This window comes from Hylobates moloch, unplaced genomic scaffold, assembly GCF_009828535.3.
Source record: "Hylobates moloch isolate HMO894 unplaced genomic scaffold, HMol_V3 SCAFFOLD_14, whole genome shotgun sequence".
NCBI classification, from domain to species: domain Eukaryota; kingdom Metazoa; phylum Chordata; class Mammalia; order Primates; family Hylobatidae; genus Hylobates; species Hylobates moloch.
In genome coordinates, this window is record NW_026652289.1 from 30,963,902 (window position 1) to 30,983,629 (window position 19,728).

Genomic DNA, 19,728 nt, shown 5'->3' on the forward strand with positions numbered 1-19,728 from the left:
AGTAGGAGGATCTGGGTGTCAAATCTCCATGTATTATACATTAACCACTGCTCCCAAATTTATTTTTTATGATTTTATACCTTGAAATGATTTTTAAATATGACAGTCTGCTGCATAAAATATCTTCTCAACTAACCCTTCTTTTCTAGAAAAAGAACCCAAATATTTGCACTAGTGGGCTACCTTTCAATCTGCCCATGGACTCAATCCAAACATTGATTTAGTATTTTAAGTACTCCACACTCTATAACAATACCAGACACTTAAAGTACTTTCTGATATACACACATGTGCAGCCATTATCGGCCTTTTGATTTCTACCTACTACTTCAAAGGTCAAAGACTAACTTATAATTCTTCTTTGTTGAGTATGTAAGACACAGAATGGCAAAAACAATATAATTCTGATCTGACCTGATCTTGAACACAAAAGGAATTGTTCTCAAATTGCCTTGTGAAGTGAATAATCTAAACTTTGCTTTGAATTGCATATAAAATCAGCATGTGACTAATAGATATTTTGAATATTTGCTATGTATTAAGCAAGTTGAGCAGTGCAGAGGATAAAAAACAAAGGAGAAGAGACTGAAGAACATGAGAAAACAGAAACTAAATACTACATTAAGAGGTATGGCCTTTTATTGGTATTAAAACAGTTGAAAATGAGTTGATCAATTTTCATAGGTATGTAAATGTTCTCTTTTATTATTTCCTTTCACATACAAATGAAAACATTTTGTTTCATTCTTAATAAAGAAACTATAATAGAAATTTTGTGAATTCAAAAATGGTCTCCAAATCTCTGACGTTTCTACCACAGAACACTGAATACTGAATACTTTTCATGAGTGGTGCCTGGTGTGAGCTTTTGATACTGAGAAGAGTAGGGAATCTACAGAGAAAGTTTAGCGATGATAGGCAGTCTTAGAGTTTGAACATTGTGGATTAAAATATGCCTCAAAAAATTAATCATCTGAAAAACTGAAAAATAGAAGGTGCACACAAAAGCACTTTGAAAATGCTGCTATATTAATTTTACTTAATAGAGATAATCAGGATGATACAAATTCTGAATAAAAAATATTTGGGGAAATAATTCAGCATGTGATACTTCAAATCCTGCCATTGATCCAGGCCAAAATCTTCCTGAAGGCCAGTGACCACTTATAAAAACAGATAATATCTTTTTACTTGGGCATCTGTAATTTAATATAAACAAAGAATATCCTCTCTGTTTTACCACTAATAATGGCATTATTACAGTTTCTTTCATCACTATGAACACCTTCTTAATCAAAAACATTCAAAGATATCAGAAATAACCTTTAAATCTTATTATGAGAGCCTCAACAATCGTAATAAAGATGATGATCATCATACATATTCATAGAGAGGAGCTAGGCTAGGTCTTTGCACATTATCCTATGCAATTCCCACCCCAGCCTTTTCAGCTTATTACTATTATTAATGAATTAGGTGAAATCTAGAATTGACATTCGTTTTATCTTTATCAATTTCTAATGATTTTTCAAGATCAAATAAAGGGCGACCTCCTCTCATATTCTTTTTCGAACTCTTTGAAGCAGAATTTGTTGTTTTTTATGCTTTAATTCATTTTTTATATCTGATTTAGACCTTTTTATAATTGATTATGGTATTTCCCTCACTAGACTATGACCTTTGAAAGAAGAGGGGCATATCTTATTCACGTTTACTTCTCTGGCAGAAAGTGTTAGGCACATAGCATGGGCTCAGTAATTGCTTAGTGAAAATAGCTGAAAAAACTAAATAAAAATAAAATTAATAGGACACTCGTTATGTTTGTAATGTACACCCAAGTAAAAGGTACAGCTATCTTGAACTGCAGAGAAATGGCTAATTGCAATTGCTACAAACAGCATAGTGCTACAAAGATAGTATATTTAAGGTTTAAAAATAGTGGTGTTCATTAAGTGCAATCTTATTAGAAAAAGTCATAGGAATCATATTTGGCCCTAGACTAGGTAACAGTCATGCCGAGATAAAAAAGAATAACAAAAAATTAGCCACCAAAGGACTGGAATCAGGAAAGATATAAAGATGTAAAGAAATATATGAGGAAAAATAAAAGGAGTTAGAGTTGATTTTTCCCAGAAAGGAAAGAAAAAATAAGAGAGTGAAGAGGTACTGATCTCAGGATATATAGAGCTTATTCATCTTGTCACAGGTAAGAAGAAAAGATTGGGCTACTTAGTATTTTACCTAAGAGTTGATTACATCTAAGGAAAAATTCATTGGGTAGGTAGTCTACTGTTTCAAAAAGAGAAAGCTGATTAAGAACTTGTTCAATTCTTTTTTTTTTTTTTTTTTTAGACGGAGTCTCGCTCTGTCACCCAGGCTGGAGTGCAGTGGTGCAATCTCGGCTCACTGCAAGCTCCACCTCCCGGGTTCAAGCCATTCTCCTGCCTCAGCCTCCCGAGTAGCTGGGACTACAGGCGCCCACCACCACGCCCGGCTAATATTTTGCATTTTTAGTAGAGACGGGGTTTCACGGTGTTAGCCAGGATGGTCTCGATCTCCTGACCTCGTGATCTGCCTGCCTGGGCCTCCCAAAGTGCTGGGATTACAGGCGTGAGCCACGGTGCCCGGCGAACTTGTTCAATTCTTATTCTTATTGACCTTTAAGAATAGAACAATTAGTCAAGAGTACATCTCTTCGTGGTCCTAATGCTGAATCTTAAATGTAAGTTATTAATAACTATTTTTCTGAAGTTTCTTTTTGGTCAAAGATCCTACTCGAGATTGGCTACAAGACTTCTTAGAAATGAAATGGCTGTAATTACTTAGGGAACCTTGCTGAATAATACATAGAAACCTAATCAAATTACAATAGAAATCACATTCGTTTCTCTATAATTGGTTGCAATTCAGTTAATATCATCAGACAATTACCATAAGCATTTATAAATGATTTGCTGAAGTATTTGGAGAACAGAATTCTGTTATTAATCCACCCATCATTAATCAATTCCTATGGAAATTGAAATGTTTGTTATAAACCAGAAATGCCCATTAAATGCTTGCATTTTCAATTCAACTTGAGAAATTCTTATCGACACTAATGACAAGTTGGCTATAGCTTGTTACCTTAGGAGATGTTGAAAGAATGTATTTTTTATTTTACCTTTCTTTGAACTACTCCGGTAAGTTTCTCCATTTCCCCCAGAATGGCAGAAAGCACGGATGATTTTCCAGACCCAACTTGCCCTACAACAGCCACTAAAGCTCCTTCTGGAATCTTCATATTCAAGCTGCATGAGAAGAAAGGGAGACAACATAGGGAATTCTTTTTATGGTTGTTTTTAAAATATATTCCTAGATAAGTCACTGTATGTAGCACTTAGCATCATCCCTGAAATTGTTGCTTTTCACCTTTTCTACAAACACCTACCCTTCCAAAATGCAAACAAATGAACACTAAAGTGCTGCGGACAGAAGAAATAATAGAAAAAAGGAGAGCAAAATCACCATGAAAATAAAAGGTAAAAGGAGAGGTTAACAGTCTTATTAATTTCAGTATATTAATCTTATTAAAAACTCTAAGAAATAAAAATATGGAGCATTTTAGAACCCAATATTAACATTAAAAAAAATTCTCCAAACCACGACTTACTCTTTTAGAACTGGCATTCCTGTTTTATTCCAGGAGAAAGAAGCATCTGTAAACCCAATAGCATGATCTAAGGAAGAAAAGAAATACACAGTGATGCATTTTAGAACCAATTACCTTCAACTCAGAAGTCAAATAAGTAATGAATGAAAAGAGGAAGTGCCGACCTCCTATATAGTTTGTTTCAATACTTTGAAGAGGAAGCTCCTCAGTGTTGAGAAAGTCTTCCAGACGGCCCAGGGATATCTTTGTCTATCAAAATAATCACAGATGGAATTTATCTGGGGTTCAAGTAGAACTTAAAGTAAAAAATGTTTATTACGTTTTACAGCCAGAGTAGAATTTTTACGCAAATTAAAGATATTGAGATAAACATAGCAAGCATAGTTTGAATTGATTTAATGTTATAAATACATTCATTCCTAAAGACAAAGGGCAGTTTCGAGAATCAAAGATCAAAACTAATGTCATCTGTGCAGAAAGGTATGAGAAAAAGAAATGAAAATCCTGTTTATTATTCTAGAAAAGCCATAATAATTCTTAATAATTATAGAAAGGTTGATTTTTTCCCAACTTCTTTGAGGTATAATTGAGAAAAATTATACATATTTAAGGTATACAACTTTTTTTATATACATGCACATTTTGAAATGATTACCACAATCAAGCTAATTAGATTATGTATCACCTCCCGTAGACACCTTTATTTTCCTGTATATACGAATACCTAACATCTACTCTCTTAGCAATTTTCAAGTATGCAATACACTATCATTAACCATAGTCACCATGCTGGATGTTAGATCTCCAGAATATGTTCATCTTAGAACTGGAAGTTTGTAATCTTTGATCAACACCTCATTCACCCCACCCCACCGCAATATCGCCCTTGAGCCCTAATAAGCACTTTTCTTCACTCTGCTTCTGTAAGTTAGACTTTTTTAGATTTCACATATAAGTGGGATAATAGAGTATTTGTCTCTTTGTGCCTAGTTTATTTCACTTAGTATAATATTCTGCCATGTTGAATAATATTGTATTGTTTGTATATTTTCTTTATCAATTTTTCTGCCAGTGGCCACTTAGGTTGTTTCTATATCTTGGCTCCTGATAATGCTGTAATGAACATGGGAGTGCATATATCTTTTCAACAGAGTAATTTTATTTCCCTTAGATATTTTCTCATAAGTGGGATTTCTATCCCATATGGTAGTTCTATTTTGAATTTTTTGAGGAACTTCCATACTGTTTTCCATAACGGATGTACCAATTTATGTTCCCACCAATAGTACACAAGGGTTCCCTTCTCTTGACATCGTTGCCAACATTTGTTATTCTCTGACTTTTTGATAATAGCCATCCTAACAGGTGTAGGGTGATATTTTCTTGTGGTTTTTTTTTTTTTCTGTTTCTGTATATATAAACAATATATATTATAATTATATATTATATTATAATATATTATATATAATCACATGTAACATCCTTATATACATGATGACATGTAATAATTATACATCTATATTATTACATATAATATAATATGTTCTTATGTAATTATATATGTAATATATATGTAATATTATTGCATTATAATAATACAATATGTATAATATACATACATAGTAGCTGTCTTAGGGTGTGTACGGTGGTATCTCATTGTAGTATGGGTTTACATTTCTTTTTTTTTTTTTTTTATACTTTAGGTTTTAGGGTACATGTGCACAATGTGCAGATAAGGTTTTAAAAGCAACTTTAAGATTGGTGAGTGAATTCTGCTACTGATAGTAAACAAAACTATAATGTTGATAAAATAACATTCAATTATAGTAAAATAGGAAATAGTAATATAGTAAAATAGCTATAAAATGTTTAGCTACATTAGGATAAATAAAATTACATTATTTTCTGAAAACTGACTTACATACAATTTCTAGTACATTTTTATTTACTTTGTGCTAGGGGACTTGTATCATTAACACATAAGATGTAATTGGGCTGTGGTTTTGTTTACCAAGTGTGTCAAATCAGAACATATAGTTAGCTTTTTCTTTTTTTTCCATTTTGGAAAAATGGTCTCCTTAAACGAAGGTAGCAGAGTACTGCTAGCAATTGGAAAAGGCTTTGATATCGGACCTTTAGCTAGATTCTAATTTCAAAACTAGACTAAAACTGTTACTCTAAGAACTGACATTTTCTTTATGAGAAGCGTGCTATGAAATCAAATGCTAAAAGCATCACATCAGCGGTTCTTCTATGCCCTCTGTTGGTTATTTTAAGAAAAATAACATGAAAAAGATGTGATGTAACAAAAATAGCTTAATTGGTTTTTACTATTCAATTATGTTACTCCTTATTCAAATAATATTTTTTAAAGAGTAAAGTTCTTAGATTAAAGGATGATTCCAATAAGCAGATATTCACTTGTTTATGAATCCAGACTTGAGGAAAATAATCGAATGGAGGATGGCCAAACCTGACATCCAAAAAATGTAACCATAAATCTCAGGGCAAAAGTATCAAGGAACTTTTCCGGGTTTCTTGTGGCTTTAGCATCCATCTACTCATTGTATCTAGCATCTAAACAGCCTCCAGGAACTGGAGATTACAACTAAAAGCAGGCTGACCCAGACATCTCACATGTGGCTTGTTGGCTGACTCATATTATCAATGTGCTTTTCTCCCTGCTTATCCATTCAGTATAGATGAAATGCTGCTGAACCCTGGGAAAACATTCGATCTAGTTTCATACAAAGCACCTAATTATAACTTTTCCGCTAGAAACAGGAAATGAATTCTGTGATGGCGTAGTGGCTAACACCAGCTTTAAAAATGCTAAGTAGAGAATCTAGCACTTAACAAGAAAACAAAATAACATATTGAAATATTTAAAAGTCACTTTGATGGAAAAAAAGCACAAGCAAGGAAGACATGATTTTTTTATTCTATAATGTTCTCTATTATTCATTAATTCAGGAAAACTAATTTTGAATGCAGTGTGAAACAACTACATAAAGTGAAATAAAATAAAATTAGAAAGACAAAGAAATAAAATGTCACAAACCATAGATTCCAGTATAGGGATAATTCCTAGTTTAAGGTATTCTGTATGTACCTGGACCACAGCTGAGATCACAGTTGGTAACTCAAACAGAGGAATCCTTAAAATATTAAACAAAGACATCGATGTGAACACTTTAGCGGCTGTTAAAATGTTTCCTTCATCCAGTAAGAAATAGACACACAAGGTTGCCAGGGACACCTAAAAAATAGAGATGTGTTATTTTCTTCAAATTTCTACTGATAACAACATTATTAGTTACAGTCCCCAAAATTAGAAAATAAAATCGAAATAATTGTGTTTGTTTCCTGAAATTTAGTACTCTTGCTGAAGAACATAAAATATATTTTAGTACGGGTCATAAACTCCTGTATCTTGGACAATGACATCCTTGAGACCATGTGGTCCAGCACTTTTCTTGTAAGACATGTTATATTCTTACCACAGTTATTATTCCCATTTACATTGTAAACCAGTTCATCATTTCTTTAATATTCAGAAGTTTTATGTAAATTTATTTTGCATACATTCTGACATATATAATAATTATTCTTTCTTTGTGTCATAAGATTAACAGGAAGATATGAATAAATCATGGCTAAGATTTTTATTTGTTCTTATAAGTTTCATTTAGAAAAGGCAGGAAAAATTCATTCATGCATGAGAATGGACTTACTATCATGTATATAGCCCTGGCTTAAGCAAATACATCTTGGATGGTTTTACCAACATATTCCAAATGTAAATATTGTATTCACTTCCATAATACTCACATGTTTGTTGAAATACAAAAAAATTAACTATCAACATAGAGTGGCAACTTTGATTAAAATTGATGCTCCCGTTATATGTGACTTGCTTTTCCTTTGGCTTTTGCCCATGGCTTCATATCCCAAGGCAATTTATACTCTAGTTAAAATAGCATGGGATTCCCAGCGTTTACATGGTGTAGTAGAAAGAGAATAATGTCACTTCATGTCAATTCGCCTCTAAATACTAATTTTATAGCTTTGAGGATGTTTCCAGCTACTCTGGACTTCCATTTCGTCTTGTGAAATGAGAAAAATCATGCCTTATTATTGTGAGATTGAAATAAGGCAATATATGTAACTTTCCTGACACTCAGTAACAACTCAATAAATGCTGCTTCTCTTCTCATCTCCATATAATATGCCCTTTGAGTCTGCTTAAAAGGAATCAGTCATACATATCAAGCTTTAAAATTGGAATGAAACTCTGAAATGTAGATAATATTTTTAGGAGATATAGACATATATGAAATCTCTGAGAAATTTACAGAGAAGTAAATCTTATTGTATCTAAAAAATACAGACCAATGAAAACACATATAGTATTTTCCCTTTCTTTGTAACTTTCATTCTCTAATCCACATGTTAATGAATGTATTTCTTTACAATTTTAATTCAGATACATAATATTTAACTTTATACATCTTAATTCCAAGTAATTTGGAGGTAAATCTGTAAATCAGATTTGAAAATCAGAACAGGAAATATGACATACACTCACCAAAAATGGAATGCACGTTAATGTCAACATGGAAAATACAGTAAGATACCTAGCTGATTTTTGAAATTCCAATTCCTGATCTCGAATTTTGATAATCTTATTTTTATAGGAGGGTTCCCAGGCATAAAGTTTGAGGATCTGTAAATGAGTGATATGATAATGATCTCACAATCTATATCATAGAAGAAAAAAATGCACACACACAAACAACACACACACACAATTGTGAAGATAAAAAAATGATGGTACAACCATAAAGAAAACTAAATTGCTTCCACTTTGACTGAAGCAGAATATTTTCTTAAATTGCTGTATTTTGGGGGTGGGAGCAGAGCAGAAGAAGGGAATAACCATTCCCCAGCCTTATGTCTCCACCACCCCCGACAGCTTATTTCTGAGCCAGACTCCGGCAACATACCAGCTGTAAGGCACGAACTCCATAGAACTCCATAGACAGTTTCCATCTAGCTCAGTTCTGTCACTCTTCCTGCTGACCCAACTCTCACTTCTGTCTATTACCTTTTTCTTTATAGCTAAACTCTTCTCCCTGCCTTTCCAGTTTCTTCACGACAGATGTTTTGGTACTTCAAGCCATTCTCTGAAAGCTGATTAGTGTTTTGAGATTGTAAATTATTTTCTGAGACAGAAAATGTGGGGAAATAGGATCCTACACTGGCTTATTGCAAACACTTTAGAGTGAATTGACTTACATTCAAATTCCAGCTCTATGCGATGCTTTTTTTTTTTTTTTTTTTTCCAAGGTGGAGTTTTGCTCTTGTTGCCCAGGCTGGAGTGCAATGGCACGATCTCAGCTCACTGCAACCTCTACCTCCCTGGTTCAAGCGATTCTCCTACCTCAGCCTCCCAAGTAGCTGGGATTACAGGCGTGAGCCACCACGCCCAGCTATTTTTGTATTTTTAGTAGAGACGGGGTTTCTGCATGTTGGCCAGGCTGGTCTCAAACTCCCGACCTCAGGTGATCTGCATGCCTTGGCCTCTCTAAGTGCTGGGATTGCAGGCATGAGCCACTGCTCCTGGCTGCAATGCTTAATTTTAAGTGACTGCTTGACTGGCTATGGGGCCCAGTTGTTTGTTCAAACAGGAGTCTAGATGTTTCTGTGAAGGTATTTCTTAGATGCTGTTAGCATTTCAATCAGTTAAACTCTGAGTTAGACAGATTACCCTCTGTTATATGAGTGGGCCTTATCAAATCAGTTGACAGCCTTAAGAGAAAGGCTAAGGTTCCTCAGTGGGGAAGGAATTCTGCTTCCAGACTGCCTTCAGATTCAAGATTGCAGCATCAAATTCTGCTAGAATTTTCCGTTTGCCCACCTGTTCTACAGATATTAAACTTGCCTGCCCCCACAATCAGATGAGCCAGTTTCTTAAATCTCTCTTCATATTTCTGTATATCTATGTCTCTCTATATGAAATCTATTGATTCTCTTTCTGTGGAGAACTCTAACACACTCTCACTGGTTCTGTAAATTTAGACCTGACCCTTAACTGCTCAGTGTCTTTGTTTCCTAGTTAATAAAATGGAAATGGGGAACCTTCTTCTTGAGGTTTATAAGAATTCCATGAGGAAACACATATAAAGTAATAAGCACAGCATTTGATGCATAGAAAATATTTAATGAATGGTAGCAATTATAAGTATTGTCAGAGAGAGGCTTTATAACACCTGTTATCAGACCCCAAGGATACTGACTGCTTTCACTTTTAAGCTATCCCAGCTTTTCTAGAGAAAAATAATTTGCAACATACTATTTATAGAATAGCATTTATGTGATCATTTGTATCCCACATAAAATAACCTAAATGACATCTCATCATTTCCCTTACATAAATATGCCTTTACACTGATGGATGTATTATTACCACTCTTGCCTGCTTCATCTCATCTTTTCAACATAACACCTTAAAATAAGTAATATGTTGTGACTGCTGGGATATTTGTGTTTACTTGTGTGCCAAACAAAAAGAAAATGGCTGCATTTTATTTGGCTTTGCATTTAAATGTTATTTTAGTGACAAGCATTCCTACAATATCTAAAATCTGAAATTTTCTGCCAACAATTATTATCTATCATCACTCTGAGACACTGAGAACACTACAAACTTCATTTGTATTCATTGACTCAAAATAGGTCGAAGGCATATCCCTTTCATATTACCTTAATTCCATGTAGGATTTCTTTGAGTAGTTTTATCTGTTTATCTTTGTTCTTTCTTTGGCTTTTCTATTTAATGGAAAGAAAATAAAAGAATGTTTGACAAAATTGGTAATACTTTTACTGATATGTCCAGACCTATTTTAAAAATATGGTCTATTTTCTCTATTTTTATTTAAGATTTAATGGAGAAAAGCATCTTACAATATTTATACATTATTCTATTGAAAATGTTGGAAGATAGTTATAAATAGGTAACTTGAACATAGCCAACAGGAGAACAGTAGAATAGTAGAAAATATAATATTTCTTTAAACATAATTTGTTTAAAATTGAATAATAAAATAACACCCACATCCTACTAAAATAGAACACATTTCTTGAAACTCCATTAACTGTTTATATATATACTTATAACAGAAATGTCACAAGAATAAAAATAAGGCTCTCTATAAATTTTATTTGTTCTTTGGGAATTAGAATAATTAAAATGTATAGTTTCAAATACCCTTCCTTTTCTTTTTATAAATGTTAAGCAATTGTATTTTTATTCAAATATTTAACAATGATCATATTTTATACTTGTTTGGGTATCGTTTCTTAAGTGTTTTCTCCATTAACATTGGCACTTTATATGTCATAAGTATTTGTACATCTTACGAAGAATGCATTACAAGCTAATATCCGTCATATTCTGTGTGCGATTTAATACCAATAGTATTATGTGCGTAATTTAAAGGCATATTTTCTTTTCTTTTTCTTTTTTTTTTTTTTTTTTTGAGACGGAGTTTTGCTCTTGTTGCCCAGGCTGGAGTGCAATTGCATGATCTCGGCTCACCGCAACCTCCGCCTCACAGGTTCAAGTGATTCTCTTGCCTCAGCCTCCTGAGTAGCTGAGATTACAAGCACGTGCCACCACGCCCGGCTAATCTTGTATTTTAGTAGAGACAGGGTTTCTCCGTGTTGGTCAGGCTGGTCTCAAACTCCTGACCTTAGGTGATCTGCCTCCCAAAGTGCTGGGATTACAGGCATGAGCCACCGCGCCCGGCCTAAAGTCATATTTTTAATTCAGTATATTTGGACATAGTACTGAAATATCTTTGAAGGTTATAGGACTCTAGATTAAGGTTCAAAAAATATTTTTCCATTCTTAATAATGTGCCTTTAAATAGCAGTTTTTAAAATCCAGAATATATTTTTTAAAACTAGTTAAAAGTATTTGTTATAAACATATCTGTTATTCTAAACACTAGCATGCTAAGTACCTTTACTTCATAAATATACCTATTTTCTAGTTTTTATGTTTAAAAATCAGTCATCTTTTATTTGAAAAATTAAGAAAAATATAAAATACTATACAATTTTTAGTCACTTGGGGTATTAAAGTAAGAAGTAAAAATCTATCCTCCTTCTGTCTAATTCTATTTTACAGGTAACTATTCTTTAAAGACTGATGCTTTATCTCTAGATTACTTCTATGCTTATGCAAATATATTTATAGCTATGTATCTTCATCTTTTTATCTCTCCATTACACACATGTGTATAGGTATATTCACATTTTAATAATGGATCAATGATATAGCTACATATATGTATTATATACATGCATATATTTAATCTACTTTTTGCTTTAAAATATGATTGACACATTTCCATGTCAATATACATTGTTAATCTTTGATCCATTTAAAATTATAAAATGTTTTCATCAGCAATACATCCACCTCTGTTAATTTAACATATGAAAGCATCTATCCCATTGCAGAGTGATTTCCTTCAATGCAGTGAACTCTGTGGTTTCTCCATTTCTTACAGTACAGCATAGTGCACACTGTCTAACACATGGCGGGATGTCAAAACATATATTGATGGTAGGATGAATGACTGAATATAAAGGAAGAATATCAACATTAATTTAGTGAAGCATTTCCTGTCTGCTTGCTGCAGTACTTCACTTTTCAAACAAGCAAGCATACCCCTACCTCCAGACTGCATGCATACTCTTCCCTTTGCTTGGTATGTCTTTCCCTCAGACGTCCACTTCAATTACTCCTTCACCCTGTTGAAATACCATTCCCTTCCTGAGGACTTCCCTGATCCTAAATGTAAAATGGCATCCTTTGTCTCTTCATCACTGTATCTTTACTAAATCTTCTTCATATACAAATGTTTTCTCTCTATTTATTTACTTGCTTAATGCCTGTCTCCTCCACTACCCCTCATGAGAGCTGGACTTGTCATTTCCCCTCACTGCTGTACTTCCTGTGCCTGGAACACTGGCTGACATAGGATACATGCTTGTTCAATACTGGTTGAGTGAATAAGTAAATGATAAAATTGGATGACTTTCATTTATAACTCTCTCTATATAATTAGTGAGATGGTGATTGTTAACTCAAGTCAGAAAACTCAGCTCCTGTTTGACACATGTAACATGAGGCAGTCATTTTCTTACCTTTAACTTTTTTATTTTAGTTGCAGCTAAAGCATTTATTGGTATAACAAACACAAGGACTGCCACCCCTGCTAACACTGCTGGACCCAGCTCTTGCCAAAGGAGATATATGGCCATTAGGATTTGAAAAGGGGCAGACCAGAGGAGATTGAGGTTTGCTGTCAAGTCCATAAGTTGCTGAGCATCTGCTGACATCAAGTTAATAATTTCCCCAGTGGAAAACTTTTGTCGAGAAACATTTGATAAAAGTAGGGCCTATAAAGAGAGAAGCAAAGATTTTAGAGTTCTGTGATTATGGGGCATCTTTATAGTCAAGCAATGGTAACTTTTAATATCAATGTTTAATAAAATTAGGAAAATGTACAAGGTTATTTATGTATTGGGGTATTATAAAACAAAGAGACATGATTTTTAGGTGAGGAAATACAATTAGTGATTAAAGTATATAGTTTTGGAATAATGTTTATTGGTACAGAGTAACATTTGGGTTTCCAAACAATAAGAATTTATGGTATACTATGCAGCCATAAAAAGGAAAGAGATCATGTCCTTTGCAGGGACATGGATGGAACTGGAAGCCATTATCCTTAGCAAACTAACACAGGAACAGAAAACCAAACACCACGTTTTCACTTATAAGTGGGAGCTGAACAATGAGAACACATGGACACATGGGGGACTGGGACAGCCCCTCTAATCCTGTATGTGGACTGAGTTCTACAGAGCTAAACTCTGCTGCAAGTTCAGTTACCATGTACTGCTCAATTTGTACTTGGCTTTCCAAGATCCATAAAACCACTTCATGCCCCCATTGTGGCCCAACAGAGCAAAATGGCCTGTGATGCTTCATGTCCAGCTCAGCCCAAATTATAATACTTCCTTCCCCTTACCCAAAGTCAATAGCTCTCTCAAAGACCTTTTCAAGACTTTCTATGTGAAAACTTCCTTAACTATGCACAACCCTTGTAGATTTCCTGTTCATCGATCTCTTATAAAATCTGCATTTAGTTCCACATGTTTGTTATTTATGCTAACACTTCCCTCAATTTATTTGGAAAGCAGGGGTTCACTTGTTTATTCATTCATTCATTCAGTAATCCAACTTTAATAAAGTATAAAAGTCATTGTCTTATATGATATGGATACAACAGGTAAATAAATTTCTATTCCAAATCCTGATGAACCTACAATTTATATCAGAGTGCAAAGCGGGAACAAAGTACACTTGTTGCTTGGATAACTACTTGATAACTAGGGGCAGGAGAAAGCTCTTTAACTGTTTATAATTATGTTGTTAATAAAAGACCCTGCATGGTAAAGAGGTAGTGTTTAAAATGGTATTTTCAAAAAAGGACTAATTAAACTTTAGGGTTATGCCGGGAATAAAGATCAGCCAAGTTTGGGAGGCAGGACTTAGAATAAAAGAGAAATGGAGAATGACAGTATAAAAATGAATGACTTTATTGCATAAAAATGAAGTTCACAGAGGAGGAAGGAAAAGGTAATATGAAGGCTGAAAATAATATTGTGAAAAGGAGAGTTTTATTGATGCATACATATAGAAAACCATGAAAATATTCAATTCCACTGACTTTGTGAGTAGCAGTTAGGTGGCATGAGATTAAACAAAGATTATCTTTAATGTAATGGATTAGGGCTGACTAGAAGTTGCAAAGACCAGAGAGAGAGAAAGAGAGAGAGAGAGCACTAAAGAGAAATTAATACAACCAGTATCGATGAGCCAACGTTCTTTTAAAGCAAAACAAATTTATATACAAAGGATTTCCTAAGGACTTTTTTATATACTCCCCTATTTTTCTAGTCCCCTTATTTTAAAGCACATAAGGGAGTAGTCCACCCAGAAATGGGGATTCCTTGGAATTTTTACCTTTTTGTAGATCAATCCATTTACAGCTGTCTTAACTTTTGCTGAGGTGAGCATGTTAAAACGTTGATATTGCTGAAGAATCAGAGTTTGCAAAAAGACTACAACAAAAAGTGCCACTGCATAGCCATAGCCATTCCAGCCAAAATCTGAGCTGTGTTCACAGAAAATGATCATTTGCCTGCATGTCATAAAAATTGAGAAAGGGGCAGAAATGTTAAACATCTGAAGTGTTAAATGCTTATGAGAGTTTAGTATTGTCAAAATGTTATACACACACACACACACACACACACACACTCCTACCTGTTCTTTTTCTCTACTTGCTTAATTTGATATTTGTCCCCGCCCCCTCTGGTTTTTTTTGTTTTTTTTAGTAAAATCAGGAATCCCTTCCACTGGCTTGTGAGTATGAGGTTATTTTCTGGTTTTCACATGGCAGGCCCATCAAATAATTAACTTTTCTGGTATAACTTCATCAGAAAAGTTGAGACATAGATACATTTAAAACTTAATTTTTTTCTCAAAATTATGTGTTTTATCAAATATAGGGAAACATGACAACCAGAACGTTAGCAGGAGATCGTTTAGTATGGCACACAGGTGCTGCTTTTTTTTTTTTTAAGCTTGATTTATATCTCATGTTTTATTGTCACTTTTATTCATAACCAACTTCTTTTTTCTCTACTTTTCCTTATTTCCTCTTAAGTTTGTGACAGCATGATCAGTATGATTAGGGCCAATGCTGGGGTGCAGAAAAACAGTGGGGATGGTTCTAATTGAAAGTATCTTGGCTGATAGTCCCTCAACTATAAACATTGTCTAAAACTCAGAGTGCCTGATGTTCACTGGTAATAATATTTTAAGCATGATTTCACCTTTTTTAAACTGCATCAATGTGACTGAAAATAATGTTAAATTTAAAAGACTATCTAGCACATCCAATATGGTGAAAACAATTTGGGCGTATACTGTGACATACTACAAGTTAACATGTCATTTATTTTGCAGGCTCACCATTTTGGGTTTTATTTAGTGGTCCCTTCTATTTCACATGTAAAGGTATAGTATTAGAGGTTTGATAAATGGACCTTTTTCACTGTAAACTCTGGAGATGCAAAAATGTTCTAAATCATTGTAATGAGCCATTTTGAGTGAATCCATAGGTTAGTAGAACTAAAATGAAACCATATGCAATTAGGTTTGACTATATCTACCCTTTTCTCAAAAAATATTATATTTAAAAACTCATTCTTTATAAAAGTTTAATTTTTTTTTTTTTTTTTTTTTTTAGACAGGGTTTCACGCCAGTTGCCCAGGCTGGAGTGCAGTGACGGGCTCTTGACTCACTATAACCTCTGCCTCCCAGGCTCAAGAAATCCTCTTTCATCAGCCTCCCGAGTAACTGAGATTATAGATGTGCACCACCATGCCCAGCTAGTTTTTGTATTTTTAGTAGAGGTGGGGTTTCGCCATGCCTAGGCTAGTCTTGAACTCCTGACCTCAAGTGATCCACCCACCTTGGGCTCCCAAAGTGCTGGGATTACAGGTGTGAGCTACCGCACCCAGCCAAAAGTTTAAATTTTTAAGTGGTAAGTAAAGCATAAATTTCTAGGCTTTGATCTATTTGTTGACAATTTGGACAGCTACTGTGTGAAAAATTAAAAGTAACTTGTCTTGTTCAAATTGCTTTATTAACCAAGTAGTTAAAATATTAACCTTATTAAAATCAGACTTTAGAATAAAATATATACAAGTGTCTCTAATAGTAAAACCTCTAGGTATCAACAATCATTTGTAGCATTATATATGCTCAATGAAACTATTAAATTATCCCACACCCCACATATACATAATAACAGCAGAAAGTTCTGTATTTCTTAATTGATGTCATCCATTGGGACACCTGCTTTTTATGAAAGCAATTTGCTAAATGCCTTCCTGTTCTAGGAATTACAGTTCCTGAAAGAGTAGCACTATTCTTATTGGGCGTATATCTACCAATTATACTTTTTCCTTTTGCATAAAGACAAAACAACTAAATGACTAAAATCAGGCACTGTAGTGGTTCTTCACACATTAATTGAGAAATATTAAAAACAATCTGTGCCCAAGGCATGATAAAGACCATAAAACAATATTCATGATATTAGATACGAATACTTGGTTTTTGTTTGATATTAAAGTAAAATCCATAAAGGGAGGAAGAGAGCCAACACAACAATCAACAAGAAATGTATGTAGTAAATAATGAAAGTATAGTTTTACTAATAAATTAATAAAAATATTCCTTTTATATGTTTTATTTTACACATATGAGTCATAATAATATGACAGTGTGCTCTCATCCTTAAAAATAGTCCTTTCCAGCAACTTTTTCATATAAAAAGAATATATATATTTTGAGGCTGCATATGTACATATATACATTTTGAGACTGCATATGTACATATATGCATATATACAGTCTCATATACATATATATGCAGTCTCAAAATGTATATGCATATATACATATATACATATGCAGTCTCAAAATATACATATTCTACATATGTGTATGTGTGTGTGTATATATATATATGAGACTACACATGTATATATGTAGTCTCAAAATTAGCTTATAAAATTAGTTCTTCCATGGCCAAATTATGATCATACAAGCTCTGCAATTCTTTCTGATCACTCAGTTGTTACTTATTGTGAAAATTTTAAGGTTTTTCAGCTGCTGCAGAATAAGGGTACTTTGGAAAATTATAACTTTGGGTTAAGTCCCATTTGTTCTGTATTTTTTTCAGGGAATTTATTTCGGTTCTATGTGCCAGACTTCGTGCTGAGAGCTAAAGACACGATTGGATAATACAGGACAGTTTGCCTCTTTCATCACCTGGGCAGGGACAAAGGTGTGACTCATTGCAATGTAATATTAAAATTCTTGTTTTGCAGGTTTGATCAAACCAGTGTGATGCAAAAGTGTCTCACAAAGTAAAGGAGACTGTTCTCTACCCCACAGACATTCTTTCGTAATTCGAGTACAACTTTCAGGGAACATAAACACAATGAATTGCTATGACCTACCGCTATTTTAGGAAAGATCATGGCCATGGTGAGATTCTCTCACAAGTTTCTTCAGCAGTAGTCATTGGCAAAGGGGAATCAGAGTATGACTGAAAATCCCTTGCTACTCCTCTCATTGAGAAATTGAACCTCTTTTCTCTAATTCCCTTCCCTTTGAATGTGGGCTGATTTAGGGAATCTCTTGGCCAAAACAACGTGGCAGAAGTGACCTTCTGAGATTTCCAAGCCTATGTCATGGAAAGACTTGTCTGAGCCTCTTGTAATACTCATTCTGAGGCAATCCAGCTGCCACGTAGGAAATTTAACTACTCTAAGACCTTTGTTCTCAAGCTAACCATTCAGAGAGGCTGTAGAAACAGAGAGAAGAAGAGAGATGGCAAGGGCGGGGTGGAGAGAGAGAGAGAGGACAGAGGAGAGAGAGAGATCTGACCATTTCCAGCCATCTTAGCGCCGGCCTCAGATGTGTGTCAAGGAGCCATTTTGGGCATTCCAGCACCAGCACACAGGGAGAAGGACCAGGGTAACTCAGCCTACAGTTAGAACCAAAGCACCAGCCATATGTCTCCATTTCAGCTGCTTCAGCTGTCTCCAGTAGTTCTAGACACTCAGCCAAGGTCACAATCATGGTGGAGCAGAGAAAAGCAATCTCTGCCTGAAGTTTTAACCACCAAAATCACGAACACAATAAAATTGTTGTTTAATGCCACCAAATTGTGATGCGATTAGTTTTGCAGCATTGGATAACCAGAATAGGGCAGGAGAGGAAGATGCTGGCCAATTTCTCTGATAGAAAGATTTCTGGTCACACATAAAATAGTGCTATGGTGACTCCTGGGATATGCTGAGGTGAGGGGCAGAGGCAAGAGGAGGGAGAGATTTGTCATTTTGTGGGGAGGGGGCAGTTAATCCAGGAAACATTTGGCTTATACTTCTACAGACAAGGGAGCCAACAAAGAATCTGGGGTGAAAAATGTCAGGAACAGTTTTCTGACAGCAATATACACCTTGCTTGGATTCCCTGGTTCCATTCTCTCTTGAGAAGCACTGTTTCTCAATATCCTTTGATAAATTTCCTCATCTTCACCAACTCTACGCATTGGAGTAGCTGATAGTTGTTTTTTTTATTTTGTTTTTTGAGGACATCTTTACTTTTCTTCACATATGTTAAGGTGATTTCATCCAGAACAATGACTTGACATACCCAATCCAATTTAGAACAATTCCAGTTTGTCACTCCAGCCTATATCTTTCCTAATACCAGGTGTATAGGTGTATATAGACAATTGCTTACCCAATCTTTTTTTTTTTTTTTTTTTTTTAGACGGAGTCTTTCTCTGTTGGCAGGCTGGAGTGCAGTGGCATGATCTTGACTCACTGCAACCTCTACCTCCCGGGTTCAAGCAATTCTCCTGCCTCAGCCTCCCAAGTAGCTGGGACTACAGGCACAGGCCACCATGCCCAGCTAATGTTTTATATTTTTAGTAAAGACAGGGTTTCACCACGTTGGCCAGGATGGTCTCGATCTCTTGACCTCATGATCCACCTGCCTTGGCCTCCCAATGTGCTGGGATTACAGGCGTGAGCCACCACACCCGGCCTACTCAACCTTTTAATCTAGACGGCCCCATGTCAGGGATCCCCATGACGACTCCCCAGCTCAATTATTTATTTTAATAACTTACAGGACTCGGCATATAGTTATCCTCATGGCTATATTTATTGTGGTAAAAGGATACAAAACAAAATCAGCAAAAAAGAAAAGCTATGCGGGGTGAAGTCTGGGAGGAAACAGGCACAAACTCCAAAAGTCCTTTCCCTGTAGAGTCACACAGAGTGGGACTCTAATTGCTTAATTCTCTCAGCAACTAGTTGTGGCAATACATGTGAAATGTTG

General features: G+C 34.7%; 1 protein-coding gene across 1 annotated transcript in view; it reads right to left on the minus strand.

The window, feature by feature from the left end:
* Positions 1 to 19,728, minus strand: part of LOC116481861 (multidrug resistance-associated protein 1-like) — an 88,303-nt gene that overhangs the window by 51,474 nt on the left and 17,101 nt on the right. The window contains exons 5-12 of the mRNA XM_032174830.2: positions 14,760 to 14,937; positions 12,872 to 13,126; positions 10,418 to 10,483; positions 8,241 to 8,378; positions 6,765 to 6,911; positions 3,817 to 3,901; positions 3,653 to 3,719; positions 3,164 to 3,290 (exon numbers count right to left, since the gene is read on the minus strand). Coding sequence (XP_032030721.1) covers positions 3,164 to 3,290; positions 3,653 to 3,719; positions 3,817 to 3,901; positions 6,765 to 6,911; positions 8,241 to 8,378; positions 10,418 to 10,483; positions 12,872 to 13,126; positions 14,760 to 14,937 — 1,063 coding nt within the window. The remainder of the gene's footprint in view (positions 1 to 3,163; positions 3,291 to 3,652; positions 3,720 to 3,816; positions 3,902 to 6,764; positions 6,912 to 8,240; positions 8,379 to 10,417; positions 10,484 to 12,871; positions 13,127 to 14,759; positions 14,938 to 19,728) is intronic.